The sequence below is a fragment of the Dama dama genome, chromosome 22 (genome assembly GCF_033118175.1).
Source record: "Dama dama isolate Ldn47 chromosome 22, ASM3311817v1, whole genome shotgun sequence".
Lineage (NCBI taxonomy): Eukaryota > Metazoa > Chordata > Mammalia > Artiodactyla > Cervidae > Dama > Dama dama.
This window is the reverse complement of record NC_083702.1, coordinates 14,346,968-14,364,524: the sequence shown is the minus strand read 5'-3', so window position 1 is coordinate 14,364,524 and position 17,557 is coordinate 14,346,968. Positions and strand designations below refer to the sequence as shown.

At 47.9% G+C, this 17,557-nt stretch overlaps 1 protein-coding gene and 1 non-coding gene across 2 annotated transcripts in view; both read right to left on the bottom strand.

The window, feature by feature from the left end:
- Nucleotides 1-535: 535 nt before the first annotated feature.
- Nucleotides 536-642, bottom strand: LOC133044143 (U6 spliceosomal RNA). Its single transcript, XR_009689885.1, has one exon. It is a non-coding gene; the product is annotated as a U6 spliceosomal RNA (small nuclear RNA).
- Nucleotides 643-8,482: 7,840 nt separating this feature from the next.
- CCND2 (cyclin D2) overlaps nucleotides 8,483-17,557 on the bottom strand; it is a 28,456-nt gene continuing 19,381 nt past the window's right edge. Inside the window, exon 5 of the mRNA XM_061124721.1 lies at nucleotides 8,483-13,899. Within this exon, the coding sequence (XP_060980704.1) occupies nucleotides 13,750-13,899 (150 nt within the window). The 3' untranslated portion in view covers nucleotides 8,483-13,749. The remainder of the gene's footprint in view (nucleotides 13,900-17,557) is intronic.

Sequence of the window (17,557 nt, the reverse complement as noted above, 5' to 3'; positions counted from 1 at the left end):
GGCCAGAGCATTGGAGTTTCAGCTTCAGCATCAGTCCTTCCAATGAACACCCAGGACTGATCTCCTTTAGGATGGACTGGTTGGATCTCCTTGCAGTCAGTCCAAGGGACTCTCAAGAGTCTTCTCCAACACTACAGTTCAAAAGCATCAATTCTTCAGCGCTCAGCTTTCTTCACAGTCCAACTCTCACATCCATACATGACCACTGGAAAAACCATAGCCTTGACTAGACGGACCTTTGTTGGCAAAGTAATGTCTCTGCTTTTCAATATGCCGTTTAGGTTGGTCATAACCTTCCTTCCAAGGAGCAAGCGTCTTTTAATTTCATGGCTGCAATCACCATCTACAGTGATTTTTGGAGCCCAGAAAAATAAAGTCTGACACTGTTTCCACTGTTTCCCCATCTATTTGCCATGAAGTGATGGGACCGGATGCCATGATCTTAGTTTTCTGAATGCTGAGCTTTAAGCCAACTTTTTCACTCTCCTCTTTCAGTTTCATCAAGAGGCTCTTTATTTATTTATTTATTTATTTATTTAATATGGAACGCTTCGCGAATTTGCATGTCATCCTTGTGCAGGGGCCATGCTAATCTTCTCTGTATCGTTCCAATTTTAGTATATGTGCTGCCGAAGCGAGCACTCAAGAGGCTCTTTAATTCATCTTCACTTTCTGCCGTAAGGGTGGTGTCACCTGCATATCTGAAGTTATTGGTATTTCTCCCAGCAGTCTTGATTCCAGCGTGTGCTTCCTCCAGCCCAGCATTTCTCATCACGTACTCTGCATATAAGTTAAATAAGCAGGGTGACAATATACAGCCTTGACGTACTCGTTTTCCTATTTGGAACCAGTCTGTTCAGTGTCCAGTTCTAACTGTTGCTTCCTGACCTGCATACAGGTTTCTCAAGAGGCAGGTCAGGTGGTCTAGTATTCCCATCTCTTCAGAATTTTCCACAGTTTATTGTGATCCACACAGTCCCCACTCCTCAGCCCCCAGTAACTACAAATCTGATCTCCCCCTCCGCCACGGGTTTGGTTGAAGTATAATTGACCTAAAACTCTATAGTAGTTCTTGTTACAACATAGTGGCTTGACACATTTCAAAATGATCACCAAGATAAGTGGTTACAACATGTCACCTGTATTCCCCTCACTGAACCTTTAATACCCGCTGACTCATTTATTTTGCAACTGGAAGTTTGTACCTCCTAATCTTTCTCACCTATTTCTTTCCTCCCACTACCCCAATTTTGCCGCCTTTTTGCCCTCTGTATGTATTAATCCATTTCTGTTTTGTTATATGCTGGAATGTAGGTTGTTGGTTTTTTTTTTTTTTTGAAGGAAGGGACTCTCTTGTTCTCCTACATGTGCCTGGAATGGTGACAGTCACGTTGCAAAAGCCCAATCAACACTTGTCATCCACAAAAATCATGTTCCTAAAGAATAAAGGGGGGAAAAAAAGTAAATAATAAATACTGCAACTGTTAAAAAAAAAAAAAAGAACAAAGGGAAAAAACGGAAAAAAACATAAGATAGAAAACTCTTCACTAGGGTCCAGGAAGATCCCACATGCTCCTGAGCAACTGAGCCCGTGCACACGACTTCCGAGTCTGCAAGTCTAGAGCTCATGCTCGGCAACATGACAAGCCACTGCTATGAGAAGCCCATGTACTGCAACGAAGTGAAGCCCCCACTCGCCACGACTAGAGAAAGCCCACGATCAGCAATGAGGACCCAGAGCAACTAAAAAAATAAAGAAAGGAAAACAAAATGTTTTTAAAGACTCACCAAAATAGAGATGAGGAGATTTGGGGTTGAAGACTCAAAATGGACAAAGCTGACATCAGATGTTAGTCTAAACTACCAAGAGTCTTCAGGACCTACTAAGATTTGGTGCTTTTTCAATTACTTTTAACACCATTACTGTACTTTTAACACCATGACTTTGCTTTTTGCTCCCCTGGCTTTTAAGTTGGAAATTGTCGGGGTTTATGCAAATGTAATAAAAGGGAAAGTCTTGGACTTTTATTGGCAGGGATTTTTTTTTACACCACCCACTGTCATAATTGATTACATGCTGTACCCTGATGGAAGAACAGAATTTCGAGGCCAATAAAAAGTCACAAATACATGGTAAACCATCTGCTTTGTCCGGCGACTGAGAAATAATAATGTGAGCAGTGATCCAAGCAGGAAGGGGCTGCCAGTCCAAGTGTGCCCAGTCCTCCATCAGCTTGATGTCTGAAGGTGCAAGGAGATTTGTTTTGGCAGTCACTCTGCCAACATCTGACATCTGTCACCCAGAGTTCGCCATTACTGCTGCTTCCAAAAAATCATATCTGCCAGTCAAATGGTTTTTCTACTGATGGATGGTGGAAGGAGGCCTTCTCAGCCTGCTTCTGGGAAACTCCCCTTTATTTGAATACATGTATCCAGTAATCCCTTTTCATGCCTCGCCTGGTAGCCTGTCACTTAGTGGGGGAGAGAACTTCCCTTAAGCCCAAGTTCATTGCTGTTTGGGAAAAGGGTAGCAGAATGAAGCGGATACTGTGGACAGAGCAAACGCTTATGGTTTCAGTGCCGTGGCTCAGACCAGTCTCCTCCATTAGGATCTACAGGAAAGTGATACCTCCTGTCATCCCTGCCCTTTTGGAAAGTTAACATTTGCATTCATAACACCTTTAAAAATAGTTGACAAGGTACTTTATGTGTTTGCATATACAGTTACTGCCCACTGGAAACTGGTTCCAGGACCTTCCTCGGATACCACCATCTGCAAATGCCCAAGTCCCTTATACAAGATGGTGCGCTATTGGCAGATAACCGTGCACATCCTCCCAGACACTTTCGGTCATCTCTAGGTTACTCAGAATACCCAGCATGTAAAAGCTCTGTGAATAGCTGTCAGCTCTCTGCAGATTCAAACTTTGCTTTTTGGGAGAATAAGTTACTCAGTCGTTTCCAACTCTTTGCAACCTCATGGACTGCGGCCCGCCAGGCTCCTCTGTCCATGGGATTCTCCAGGCAAGAATCCTGGAGTGGGTAGCCATTCCCTTCTCCAGGGGATCCTCCCCACCTAGGGATCAAACCTGGGTCTCCTGCATTACCAGCAGATTTTTCTGTCTGAGCCACTAGGGAACTTGCTGGAATTTTTTTCTCAAACATTTTCGATCTTTGGTTGAACCTGTGGATGTGGAAGGACTACCGTCAGACACTGCTTGAAACTTCCAGTATTAGGCATTGTACCTACACTACCTCATGTAATCCCTTTAATAATCCAGCATCTTACAGTTAACAAGCAACCACCCTGGGATTCAAATATAGATCCTCTTGCTTAAGTGAAATGGCCTCTCCGCTACGCCATCCTGACTTTTCCTGTCACTGTGACAATCTGCATGAAATGAATAAATGTACAACACTGTCAGCAACACTCCAGGCGGAGCAAGCACTGCTGGGTCTCGGTTGGGAAGGTTCCCCTAGAGCCAGGAAGAGTGCTCAGGAAGACCCTAAAATCCTGTTCTCCTGGCCCGAGTATCTGGAAAGATTTAGGGTGTAGAGCGGGTAAGGCCATAGGAAGTACCATATTGAAGCAGATCGTCCCTACACTCTTTTCTGGTTTTGCTTTTTAATTTTTGGTCACACTCCACGGCATGTGGGACCTTAGTTACCAGACCAGGGATCAATCCTCTCCCCGTTCACTGGAGGACACAATCTTAACCTAGGGACTACCAGGGAAGTCCCCCATAGACTCTTCATTCTGATTCTACAGGGCCACATGGGAGACAGAAGTGAATGATTGCTGTCAAAACATCTGAGGCATCAAGACTTTCCAGGAAGGTACTGACCGAGGTGTCCAGACTCACTGAGCCCAGCCACAAACGGAAACCCACCCAAGCTGAGAGCACTTTCCCTATGTCAAAGCCTCCATTGCTGAGTGACCCTACGCTGAGAACAGAGTTCTCAGCCCTTGCAGGGTTCAGGTTATCATATCCACAGCAGGATACTTTTGAGATAGTAATCAGTGTTTCTCCTCCAGCATTTTTCCCTTGCATTTTTTGGCCCTTTATCCCATGTCCCCTTTTCAGGGAAGAGGAGGTGCCAGAGAGCCAGGGAAATAACTATCTCTCCTTGGAGGATAAAGGAAATAATCTTGACATAAGCAAGGGCTTGGGAGACTGTGATGAGGTCTTCCCTGTCCCCTGGAGCAGGAAGATCCTCTGGGCTGAGCTGTCATTGTTCAGTCACTAAGTCATGTCCAACTCTTTGTGACCCCATGGACTACAGAATACCAGGCTTCCCTGTCCTTCACCATCTCCCGGGGCTTGCTCTAATTCATGTCCATTGAGCTGGTGATGCCATCCAACCATCTGTGAACCCCTTCTCCTTCTGCCTTCAATCTTTCCCAGCCAGTGAGTTGGCTCTTCGTGTCAGGCGGCCAAAGTATTGGAGCTTCAGCATCAGTCCTTCCAATGAATATGTCATGACGGGAGTCAAGCTTAACATGCCCGAGGGCTGGATTTGGTCCATAAATTACTTTTTGCATCTCCAAATTAGACCCTGAGAAGAACGGCAAGAAGTCATGAATAGCACCAGCCCATCCCAGGAGAAGTCAGAAGGCAGCAGTGCTGAGAGATGCTGGGGAGGCAGCTACCAGTTCTACTCACCTGTGGGAGGGAGGTGTCACCCTACACCTGCCTGCCAAGGTTCTCTCTGCAAGTTGCTCCCGCCTATGGCATTAGTGCCACCTAGTGGAGTTCCCAGGAAGTTGATACCCACCAAGGCCAGAGGATGACGGGGCCCAGCTTGCGTGTTCAGTTGCTCAGTCGTGTCTGACTCCTTTGCGACCCCATGGACTGTAGCCCACCAGGCTCGTCTGTCCATGGGATTCTCCAGGCAAGTATACTAGAGTGGGTTGCCATGCCCTCCTCCAGGGGATCTTCTCCACCCAGGGATTGAACCTGTGTCTCCTGCGTCTCTCCAGGTGGACTCCTCACCCACTAAGCCACCTGGAGCAACGGCCAGAGTCAGAGCAAGTCACCACCAGTGAAACGGAAGCTGTGTTTTGGATAAGCATAGACACCAAGTTCCCGTGGGATGCTGAGGCAGGGCCCCCAGTTTCATCTGCCTGCCTGATGGGATCCTGATGGAATCTGCCCCTCAACAGCAGGACATCCCTGAGCCCAAGCCATTAGCTCAGAAAGGCCGGCCATATATCTCAGGAGGAATTAGGTACATGGGAATCCCAAATCAATGTCTGCGGTGGAGTTCATCCTTTTCATGTGAGTAGCATCGGTATTCACAGTGTTTAAAATCCATTATATTGTATGTACTCTTCAAGCTAGGAATATCTTCCCTTCACTTTTTTTTGAATAGGGAACACAATTTTGATCAGAAAGCTAGCAGACAGAGGACTAGTGTTTCAAAAAAAAAAAGTCTATTTTCCATTCGTTTTTACAATCACTTCCCATCCCCTTATTTCTGGAGAAAGTCAAGCTCTGTTTACAGACTCTACTGCGTGTTTCCAAATGTATTTTCCTAAAACTCATTTGCTTGAGCAAACCCATGCATCTTGTCAGAAAGCACCCGGAGCCACCCGGGGTATCGGCGTTTGCCGTCAGAGCTCTGTGCCGTCTCATGGAAAACCTCCTAAACCGGAGGTCGTGGGTTATGTCTGCTCTGCTTTTCCTTGAAGGCCAAGTGTAGTTGGCCCTGCACACGCGCACTGGCCACGGCCGGTCAGCTCTTTGTGACATGCTGAAACTTCGCACCCACTGTCACCACCATTCTTGCTGCCGTTGTTGCTGTAAGGACAGGGCAGAAATGATTGGTGTAACACCCAGCTCTGAACACTCTCCTCACGGCAGCAGGTTGAGCTCAGGCAACTGGAACTTTTCATTTTAGTGTGACCTCTGTATCCTGACTCAAAGCCCCAGATCTCTGCAAAATTGTTTAAAAAAAAAAGTTCTCCCTAGAGCAGAAGCAAGTGAAAGTGTTAGTCACTGAGCCGTGTCTGACTCTTTGTGACCCCACTGCCTGTAGCCTGCCAGGCTCCTCTGTCTGTGGGATTTTTCTAGGCAAGAATACTGGAGTGGTAGCCATTTCCTTCTCCAGGGGCTCTTCCTGACCCAGGGATTAAACCCAGGTCTCCTGCATTGCAGGCAGACTCTTTACTGTCTCGGGAAGACCAAAATATCTGGGTCTTAGAGGGGGCACCCGGATTGAACCCGGGCCCCCTCCTTGGGAGTGTGGAGTCTTAGCCACTAGATAAGACCTGGGATTTTGACATCTCTGCTCCATCACTATCTTCCACTTGCAGAAAGGACCCTTGCGTCCTTTTCATGAGGGTAACATCAGTGTTCACGGTGTTTAAAGTCTGAGATTTTCCAAGTGTCAGATGAAGTGGGTCTGAGAATGTGTGTGAAGGGGCCAGTGGATGGATCCCAAGCCAGCTATGCAGGGTGAGGCTTCGGCTTCCTTCCCACCTTCAACACCCAGAGCCCAGGACGGGAGAAGCCGGCCGCACTGGACGGTATTTGGGAGGAGAGGTGCTGAGTGTTATTAACAGACAGAGCACAAGCACTGCGGGGCACACAGATGGGGGAGGGGAGGGGAGGGAGGGACCTGGCTGCACTGTCGGTCGTGCAGAAGAGGATTCCAAGGATGGTTAAGAGCAGCAACCAACGAGAGAGGCCTTGGAAACTCCCGAGAGGCCCAGCGGACGCCACTAGGCAGAAACCCAAGAAGAAAGCTATGCCTGCTTTCCTCCAAGAACACTGGAAGTGCACGGCGGACGGAGACAGAGGGGAATTTCTAGAGTCCTTGTAAGATGAAGCATTCTATGGAGTGGAGTTACTAGGGGATAACAGGGAGGTGGCTCATCCGGACTGGTCCCTCCATGACCACCGTTACCCTTCCTGCTTGCAACTGAGGTCAGAATTAAACTGGAAAACAGCCTACAGTGACTTTTCCCCCCCTCAGAGACTAGGTTATTATTTTCTGTCTCTGCAGCTCTATTTCCTTTAATATTTTATTGTTTAACTCTCATAGAAATTCACATTTTTAAATTTTCACATTTAGGATTTTTATGTTGGAGTGTTACTGATTTACAATGTTCTGTTAGTTTCGGGTATATAGCAAAGTGATTCAGTTATACATTTATCTTTTACAGAGTTATTACAGAGTATTGAGTAGAGCTCCCTGTGCCATACAATAGGTCCTTGTTAATTGTTTTATAACATACAGACATGTATCTGTATGTTAATTCCAACCTCCTACTTTATCCCTACCTACCACCTTTCCCCTTTGGTAACCATAACTTTGTTTTCTAAATTTGAGTCTGTTTCTGGTCTGTGAACAAGTTCATTTCCTTTTTTTTTTTTTTTTAAGAATCCACATGTAAGTGATATCATATGGTATTTGTCTTTCTCTGTCTCGTTTACTTCACTTAGTATGATCATCTCTAGGTCCAACCATGCTGCTACAGATGGCTTTAATTCCTTCTTTTTCATAGCTGAGTAATATTCCATTGTATATATGCACCACATCTTCTATTCAGTGACTTTAAAAGAGACAGGTAACTACAGAGAAAATGAATTTTCATAGCAACAGCAAACGGGCATGACCCATCACTCTTGGGAAAGAGGCTAGTCCGAGTTTCTGAGGTCATGGAGCAACTGGCAATTCGTTTAAGGGTGGCCATTCCCACCCCTTTCCCAGGCTCTGCCTCACCACCCTTTCCTCCAAAGCAGCGGTGGTCCTTAAGGGAGGGATACAGAGAATCAGGAATCAGGTAGGAGCCACCAGGAAGCAACCAGAAAAGCTGCAGCGGTCTGGTTCTCCATGGACACGCCCCACCCAATTAGAGATGGGGCTTCCCTGGCAGCTCAGTTGGTAAAGAATCCGCCTGCAATTCGGGAGACCTGGGTTCCATCCCTAGGTTGGGACGATCCCCTGGAGAAAGGAATGGCTACTCACTCCAGTATTCTTGCCTGGAGAATTCCATGGATGGAGGAGCCTGGTGGACCACAGTCCATGGGGTCACTCAGACATGACTGAGCGCGCGTGCGCACGCGCGCGCGCGCACACACACACACACACACACACACACACACACACACGCAATCTTAAGATGACACCTCAGAAGCCAGAAGATGCTCGCTCAGACCCAGGAGTGAAGAGCCGGCAATAATCAGGAGATAGCACCTGAGGTCAGTTATGATAGCAGTGACTGACACGCCTCTTGAAAGTGGTCTGAGGCTCCAGTTTTTTACAAGAGGGTTGCCTGGGTGATCCTTGTTTGTTTTTTTTTTTAAATAAAGGCCATCAATGGCTTGCACCCAAGTGACACATTTAAATGACCCTTCAGGTTAGGATCCACATTTTACCCCAACACCAACTATGGCCAACAGAGTTCTGACCCAAGAAGGCTGTGTTCCACACTGAGGACTGCTGGTCTAAAAAATAAGTCAAAGAGTCAGAGACCTTAGGTCAAAGTGAGTTTATTGTCCAAATAGCATAATCTAATTGCATTCAGAACCATTTTCAAATCCATCTTTAAGCTAGTCAGAAAAACAGGTTATTATTTTTAAAAATCACTTAACACTGAAAAGATAGGACCTCAGAAAAGGCAGCTTGACTATACCACATCACCATCATAGCCAATACAACATTTTTTTTCCCATACTTCCTAAAAACCTTCCGTGTATACTGATCATGCTACTTTAGCACTTGCTCGCACGCCGACCAAATAAACACCCACACCTCTTATAGAGTACATGGTGAGAGATTAACATTGACTCGATATGGCATCACACTCGTTTAAAGCAAAAAAAAAAAAAAAAAAATTATAATAATAATAAAAGAAAGTCAAGGACGAGAAACTGTAACTGAGAGAGAGAGAGATCTGAGGTACATGGTACAAGGGTAATGAACATAATGGAAAAAATCCAATGGCCCCGTGACACGCTGGGGATTTCAGAGGTGGTGAGCAGTAAGAAACAAAACCAACTTAAAAAAAAAAAAAGGATAGGCATCTGTGAAAATACACTGGCTACTGTAATGGCTACAGTCAGTAAGGCACTTTTCTCCCCCCCAAAGTAGGCTGCAGGCAAAGGAATAAATGCAACAGCAAGAGCACGTGTGTACACGTCTGCCGAAGGCTTCCGGAAACCTAAGCCAAGAAACGGGTCTGAGGGCCCAGGCGAGTCTAGACGCAGAGACACCGGGATGCAGAACAGTGGTTCTGGAGCAAAGAGACTGTTCCAGGTTGTTTATTAAAATCCAGAACCAGGAAAAGTCGGATGGGATGAAGAAGCCATGAACATCCTAATGAATTTCCCGCCTTGTTTCACACCAACGGGTGACGGGAACCATGCCGAGCCCACAGCTGAGGAGCCTGCGTTTGTTCTAAAGCTACAGGGCGCGTGTTGGGTAAGGGACTTCACCGTCTCAGCACTGATTTCCCTTTTAAAGCTATTCTTGGGGTTGGACTGTCTCAAAGATAAACACGGAGGAACCCTTTTGGCTTAGAAGCCAGCTGGCTTACTCAAGATTTCCTGCCCATTCTTATCTCCCATTCCCACTCTACCAATAATTCTCTCTTCTTGAACTAGAAAAATCAGTATATTTACATGATATAAGGTGCACGTCTGTTTCTTCTCCCAGCCCTGTCCCCCCTGTGGCCCATGGGGAGAACAGTCTGCTGCCCTCTTTGAGAAAAAGTCATCCAGTCCTGCCGCCACCCTCATCGGGCAGTCCCAGGGCTCCTGGGACCCTCAGGGGTGGGTGGCAGCCTCCTCGGAAGGGAAGACCCCGATGCCGGCAGCCAAGGGCCGCCCCTCCCGAGTCACACGTGCCCGACTCCAGTGAGGACAGGAGGCAGGATGGGGCCTCTGAACAGCCCACCGTCCAAGGGGGACCTGGCTGGGGGACACTGGCTGCTCAGTGGGGTGGGGACAGTTCCAGAGGACAGTCTCCGTGGACAGAAGCCCCTTCTCTCAGCCTGGAAGTGGGGGGGTGCAGTCTGCTGAAGCACCCATCCCCTGCCCCCACCTGCAGGCTTCTCGGCTGCGATGAACAACCCACATGGAACTGACTTATGTTCAGCATATATTTTTGGCATACGAGGATTTTCACCCCCTAGGATTTGGCCAAAATAGGGGAAGGAACAAAATTTGGCCAGCGAGGGGAACAATCAGTCCCCACTGATGGAGAAAAAACAAACAACCAAAAAAAAGAAGAAAAAAAAAAAAAAACATAGAGAGAACAAAGTGAAGGAGAGATACGACAACAGCAAGCTAGGAAAAAAACCAGAATAGGTTGGAACCTCCTTCACAGGAGGAAAGAGGAAAAAAAAAAAAAAGAAATGCACCTGAACTCCTCTGGGACAGAAACTCCTACCGAGGAAACCAAGATCCAAGATCCGAGGAAAGGGCACAGGACAGTTCAACAATGCCCGGGGCCCGTCTTTTGTGTAAGGAAGGAGCAGGCAGGAAAGCAGAAGCTACCTAGCACCCTTCCCACCTGCAACCCTACGCCTCCCATCACGCTAGGCACAAGGCGGAAAAGGAGAAAAAGCTAGAAGGTCCCAGGAACCCATAGGGCTCCAGGGAAAGTGGAGAGTGAGAGACCGCAGGGGGATCTGTTGGCCTGTCTCGTTTCTTATTCCTCGCACTCGCTGCTCCCGTTTGGGCTGAGCAGCTGGTCACTGTTAGAGGGATCTGTACCTCCCTTTCGCTTTAGGCCCCAAGAGTCTCAAGAACTCTAGGGCCCATGCTTGTCTCCACCACACAGACCACCCTCCAACCCCGGTTTGCCCAGAAGAGCAGCCTACGCAGGATGGCCTCTTGATAAAACACAGGCCGCTCAGCCTTTCTCCTCCAAACCTCAGAATTCACCGCCCACTGGCCCACCAGGAATCCTGAGCATCTCAGGATCACGTAACTCACCGAGTCCTGAAACCCTTCTAACCCACGTCAACGGAGCCTGACTCACCTGGGATTCCATCTCTGGACAGAAGCAGCCTGCCCACGTGCCTTCAACCACCGATCCGATACTCACCCCGACCCGCTTTCCCGATCATGCCAATTCAGCACACGATTTAAAACCTGAAAACCATGCAGTGCCACTCAGCGAGGACCACGCCCTTGCCCCAGCATTTTGCCTGTCACAGGCCAGACAGGTGGGAGCAGTTCCCATGGCAACCCTGCCTGCCACAGGTTCAGACCTAGGAAACCCTCTGAGATCATCCTGAAGGGGGCAGGGGCCGGGGAGGGGGGGGGTGGTGGCTGCCAGCATCCAGGAGAGAGAAACTTGCGAGAGAAACATGCCGAAAGAAGGGAAACCTCCCAGGTGAAAGGAGAACTAGAAGCAGGTGTGCTTTAGAAAGGCCCGCCCGATGAGGCTCTCTGAACAAACAGCCTGCTGGAACTGTCTGGTACCCAAGTGCAGATGCTGCGTGCCCAGCACACAGCATCACTCAGCGCTGTGTGTTGGCCTTGCGGGGGAGGGGAAATCCCTTGGTCCAATTGCATTTTTTCCATCATGATGAGGATACCGGAGTCAGAATGGAAGCCTGATGACCTTCACCGCTGAGGAGGTCTCTGGGCGTGAGACCCTTACCTTCCATCGGGGAGAGGCTGCGGCCCCCTCCCCCCTCCGCCTTCCCTAACTGATGGGCTCCCAAGCAGAAACTGTACGGTTGTGAGGTATTAATGAAAACAAAAATGTGAACCATTTTCTTTCGTAGCTATTGATTTTGTCCAGTAAACCTGAGGTAAAGAATACTCTGTCTTTGAAGGATGTGATCAGAGAGGGAAAAAAAAAAAAAAAACCCATGAATACACAACCAGAAGAAAACACACTATGTATGGAAGAGGGCTTTTCCAGTACAAAGAACTCCTATCTCAACCAACTACTTCAGGACTTGGAAGTTTAAGCAGTAAAATAATATATTATAAAAATGTTTATATAATAGCAGCACACTCGGTGAAACATTACAGCTAGGTACTGTTAATGTGGATAACGATGAATGATCTTAGCTTCTTAGCAGCGCAAAAAAAAAAAAAAATAATAATAAAAAACTGAACATAATAAAATGAAAAATAAGAGACCCTTAGATTTTTCTCCATCTTAAACCCTCCATACTATGAAACAAGGCAAAATCTGCGTATAAAATAATTCTTCAGAGTAGCCTTGTTCTGATCTTATTTTTTTTTTTACTTAAAAAGGCAAATATTTTAATAGCTTCATTACCTGTCAATTATAATTGTGCAAAAAAAAAAAAAAAGTTGGTGCATCAACCTCTCTGCTAACTGAATGCCTCTAAGACGTGGAGAGGAAAAAAAAAAAGTTCAAGTACGCTGAATGCAACTTTGCAATGAAATCAACGACAAAAGAAACAAAACGGAAACGGGAACAAAATGCCACACGGATGACCCGCTGTCTGTCTTTGCACCAGCAATCATGCTTCTTTCCATGTCCAAGGGGGAAGTATAGAGGTGGGAATTAAGATCCTTGTGTGCCATCAAAATGGTTACAGATCTCTGCTTTTAGGAATGTTGTCATAGGGATTTCAGCGGAAGGGGATGTGTCTTGAGTCCCTGGAGGGGAACCCAGAGAGTGTTGGATACAGGACAGCAACCTGACCGGAGTGGGGGGGCAAGAGGGGAGGGGACACAGGAGGAGAAAGGAGGCCTCTAGTCTGTATGATTTGCATAAACCAATCCATCTACCCCCTCGGGAACAATTTTTCAAAGTGCTTTTCGAATGGAATGGTTTATACCAACGCTCACCTGTGGACCGGACATGCCAATCAGCACCAAAAAATATTAGTTTTTTGTTTTTTTTTTTTTCCTAATGAGGGATGCCAAGGTCACATTACTCTCTTGAACACCTCAGGAGAAAAAAAAAAGTTCCAGATCGCACCCTGGGGCTCCATCTGCCTCCATTTCACGGAGTTTGTGGGATGGCCCATAGCTAGATTGCCCCTTTAAGATAAAAATGGGGTGGTATCTGCAACGAACCAAGTTTGGAAGAAGAAGCAAGGTATCGAAAAACATGAGAAACCCAGGATCCAATCACCTGTGTCCAACGGGCAAAACAGAACATCTCTTTTAGGTAGCAGCTACTGCAGACAGCAAGACTTGTCACTAGAGACCCAGCATCGGTCCTGACCTAGCAATAAACAGTTGGTTGGGAGTCGGGCGCTTCTCCATCCAAAATGGTTCGATTGCGCTGAGATTATTCGTCACTCCCTCCCCATCCTGTCCCTCCTTTATTTCTAATTCCTTCTCAAGTTCATTGCTTCTCAATCCAATCCTGCCATACATGGCATCCGCAGTTCTTCCAAATTATCCTAACAGGGGTACATACGTGCTAGTTCATAACATGGAAAAAAAAAAAAGTCTCTAACTTGTTCCCATAGTGCAGGCGTATATTTTTCTCTAGCTACTCTGCAGGTTTTCCTGTAAGCATGTTACTATGACTTTTAACATCAAACAGTAACTGTTGGCATATAAAAGGGATTCCCTTCTGTTGTACTTCAAATAGGCACCAAATGCTTGTAATGATTTCGTTTTTATAGGACCTTTATCTCTCACTTCTAAAAGATCTTTCAATAGAATCTAGGTGGGGGCAGAATTTTTTTTTTTTTTTAAAGTTTCATCCTAAAATGTAAGAGAGCCAAATACAACCAGAGAGAAGGAGAGAGCAGATTGGACGCGCCCCTCCCATTTGGCCCGCCCCACATCCTCACAGGTCGATATCCCGAACATCTGTAGGGGTGCTGGCTTGGTCCAGCTCATCCTCCGACTTGGATCCGTCGCCCTGGTCCTGACGGTACTGCTGCAGGCTATTCAGCAGCACCACCTCAATCTGCTCCTGGCAGGCTTTGAGGCAATCCTAGAAGGGAGAAGCATCGAGACCAGAGCCGTTGGCAAGGGTAACAGGACACAGAGCAATCAACAAAGAGAACACACATGATTCAAGCCCACCCAACTCCACACTCCAGTAGGTGGTGGTAGTTTAGTCACTAAGTCGTTTCTGACTCTTGCGACCCCCTGGACTCCAGCCTGCCAGGCCCCTCTGTCCATGCGATTTCCCAGGCAAGAATACTGGAGTGGGCTGCCATGCCCTTCTCCACTTTCAGTAGAAAGAAAGTCAACATGTACAAGAGGTGCATCCTCCTGGTGGCCGGGGAACCACTCCAAGTGGGCTCCATAGGCCGGCAGCATCCGCACCACCTGGGAGCTAGTTAGAAATGCAATTCTCAGCTCTCTCCGAACCAGCCGCATCTCAGAATCTGCGTTTTAGCAGAAGCCCAGGCAGCGCTGGTCAAGGCGAGGGGCCATTTACAGCCATGCAGCACCTGGTAACTCAAGGACTAGCGAGATGCTTCCTGCTTGGGGACACTGCGTGGTGAGGGGGCAGAGGGGAAGGCGAGTCCTCCAGACAGTGTGACAATGCTAGACCACCCAAGGGACAGATATAAGAGAAAGGACTAAACTATTCTGAGCCTCATAGCCACTGCAGCAATGCTCATAAACAAGCCAATTTGTCTGTCCGCTTATTTACCATTCCCTTAACTCTCAAAAAATACAACACACAGTGTTTACAAAGTTCTGGACACTTGAGCCGTCTAATTCGGGAGAAAGCAAAAAGAAAAAGCTGCAGCACTGCTTTGAGATTAGTCTATATTTGGAAGGGAAGATTCAGGGTTTGTCAGCCCCAGGCAGGAGCTCCTCTAAACTGGGTGACATTGATACAGCAGTAATTAATGGGTGTCATCAGGGTGGGACGGTGGTTGGCACTAGCAACCGGGGTGTGAGCTGAAGTAACTGTTCGTAGCAGATACTGGGTAGGCCAAAAGGTTCATTCGGCTTTTCCCGTAAAATGTTATGGAAAAATCTGAATGGACTTTTCGGCCAACTCAGCATCTCCCGACCTCTCTATTCATCAAGCTTGGTTTCCTGGCACTCTTGTAAATGTATGGAAAATATGTGAACTCCACTCTGCCTGGGTCTTTCCACAGTTTCATGTATGTTCCCCCTGTGTTTGCTCCACCATGCAATTTTCACTGCCCAGAGGTTGCAGTCTGCCAAGCACACAGGCATTATCTCTATTTTCCAAAGATCTAAAATAAAGTTGGAGCTCCTAGGAAAGTTTCCATGCCCCCATATTTTCCTTTTGTATCTCTCAGCCACCGTACACTGTTAAACCACAGCTTTTTAGGAAAACTAACATCTGGAGCGACAGCAGACCCAGCGCTGAGAGCAGATATGAAATACCACTCAGAATGAGTGAAGAGGGACAGAGGGAGGTGGCAGCTGCTGTTGCCACGGCCAGACTTGTGGGCACCACTGAGTTACTCTCCTTCTCTGTCCTTGGTTTCCCCGTTTGTAAAGTAAGGCTCAGGAGACGCTCACAGAGGGAGGATCAATGGAGATGTCTAGATGAAGCTCTAATCATTCGTTACAAAGAGGAAATCTTGGAATCTGAAAGAATTTCTGAGGTTTCTCTGAAATGAGGTACGAGTGAGCATTTGCTCACGACAGGTGACGGGGGCAATGGGACAGGCACTGGGGATGGAGCATCCAGCAGGGAGGCTGACTCTTTGCAACCCCACGGACTGCAGCATGCCAGGCTTCCCCATCCTTCACTATCTCCTGGAGTCTGCTCAAAGTCACATCCATTGAGTCAGTGATGCCATCCAACCAGCTCATCCTCTGTCGCCCTCTCCTCCTCCTGCCCTCAGTCTTTCCCAGCATCAGGGTCTTTTCCAGTGAGTTCACTCTTCGAATCAGGTTAACAAGGCAAAGACTGACAACAGTCAAAACTGCTCTGGCTGGTCCCCTAAGAAGCTCCCCCGCCAACCACTGACTTTCCTTCCTCCGTGATTCTGTTTCTGCATCAACACAACTGCCACCCAGCAACATGATGAACCCAGGACGCCACGATCATTTCTGCATTAGCCACACCAGCAGCTGAGACAGGCGGTCCTCTGAATATGGGGATGGGGCTCCAGAGAGCTAAGCAGCTTGATAGGGGGCCAAGGACAGTCTCCCTGGGGGTCACCCAGGTGCCTGTTCTTCCTGGTATTCAGGTTTCCCTCCCAGCAGCCTGAGACCCTAAAGGAACAGTTCTGAGAAAAGTCCTTCGGGGCGGGGCTGGTACACCACGCAGTCACTTCTACGGGACTTCGAGATAACACAGGCATCGAACGTCATATTTATGTAACTTGCAGCCCCAAACCGTTTTCCTGAATAAAATGAAGAAAGATTTCACACAAAACACAGACTCTCCTTCCTCCAGTCAATGTAACCATTTTTGACAGTGGCCAGCTCTTCCTCTTTGATATGTCTTACTTCAAGAGAAAAGGAAGGACCATAGCAGTTGTCCCAGCAATGAGGATGGAGCAGGAAGCGAAGGCTCTCAGGGGTCAATTGTGTCCCCCATTCCTAGGAAGCACTCTGACCCTCCTCTGGTTCCACTGCTGACAGCATCCCAGTTTCAACTGTGGGACCTGTCGCTCTTGGCTAGATGAAAACCTACCAGAGGGCAAGAGCTCATTTTGCATAAAGGATGCTGATGTTCTCTGACAGTGGCATGAAGGTAAGAAATCAGCCTCCCTCTTCCTGGAGAACGGAGTTCATGCCCTGCATTTCTCTCCTATAGTTTTTTTTTTGGCCATGCAGCATGTGGGATCTTAAGTTACCAGACCAGGGATAGAACCTGTGCTCTCCGCAGTGGAAGTGCAGAGTCTTAACCACTGGACCTCCAGGGAATTCCCCACTCCCTGCATTTTAACACCTTCCTTCAGCATCGCAGGAGCCCTTCCCCTTGGTGGATTTCCTAAGACTGTGTGAATTTCCTGTGAGCTGCTGGCAAGTGAAGCTGGAGGGAGCGTGGGCTGGTGCCCCTACCTGCAGCAGACCTGCACCCCCACCCAGTCCCCCCAGCCCCAGTCCTGCCCAAGGGGCTCTCAATCTCCCCAGCAGGGACCAGGGTGGAGGGTGTGACCCAGAGGGAGGAGGCCAAGCCTGTGGATGGAAACAGACAAATAGACGGGGGACAAGCTGCGGAGCCTGAAGGGAACAAGAGGCAAAGCTGAGAAGAGTGATGGCAGTGTTTTCCTGGGCCGGGTTCTTGGGGGTGATACACATAGATCCTTACAGAATCTGAGGACTAGGGGCTCCAGGGGGACTGTAACAGCTAGCAGCCCTCACTTCCCAGCTTAGAGAACCGAACTGGAGCTGGCTCGTCCCCCAGTCACATGTAGTCAGAAGTTAAACCCGGCCTTCAGAGGGCAAGCTTCCTATTCCAGAACTCTCTTCCCACTGCACCTCTCTGCTCCTTCCAGGTTCCAAGGAAAGACAGACCAGAGAATCTCCAGGAAAGGCAGATACAGCCCAAGAGCGGCCTGGAAAACCCCCACGACAGCGCCTCAGATGAAAAGACGCCCCGGGGCCCTCTGCTCCTCAGCAGCCTCCAAAAGCACCAGCCATTGTGTCGAGATGCCCCAAATTAAGCTGATTAGAAGGAGGGCCATAATGCTCGTCTG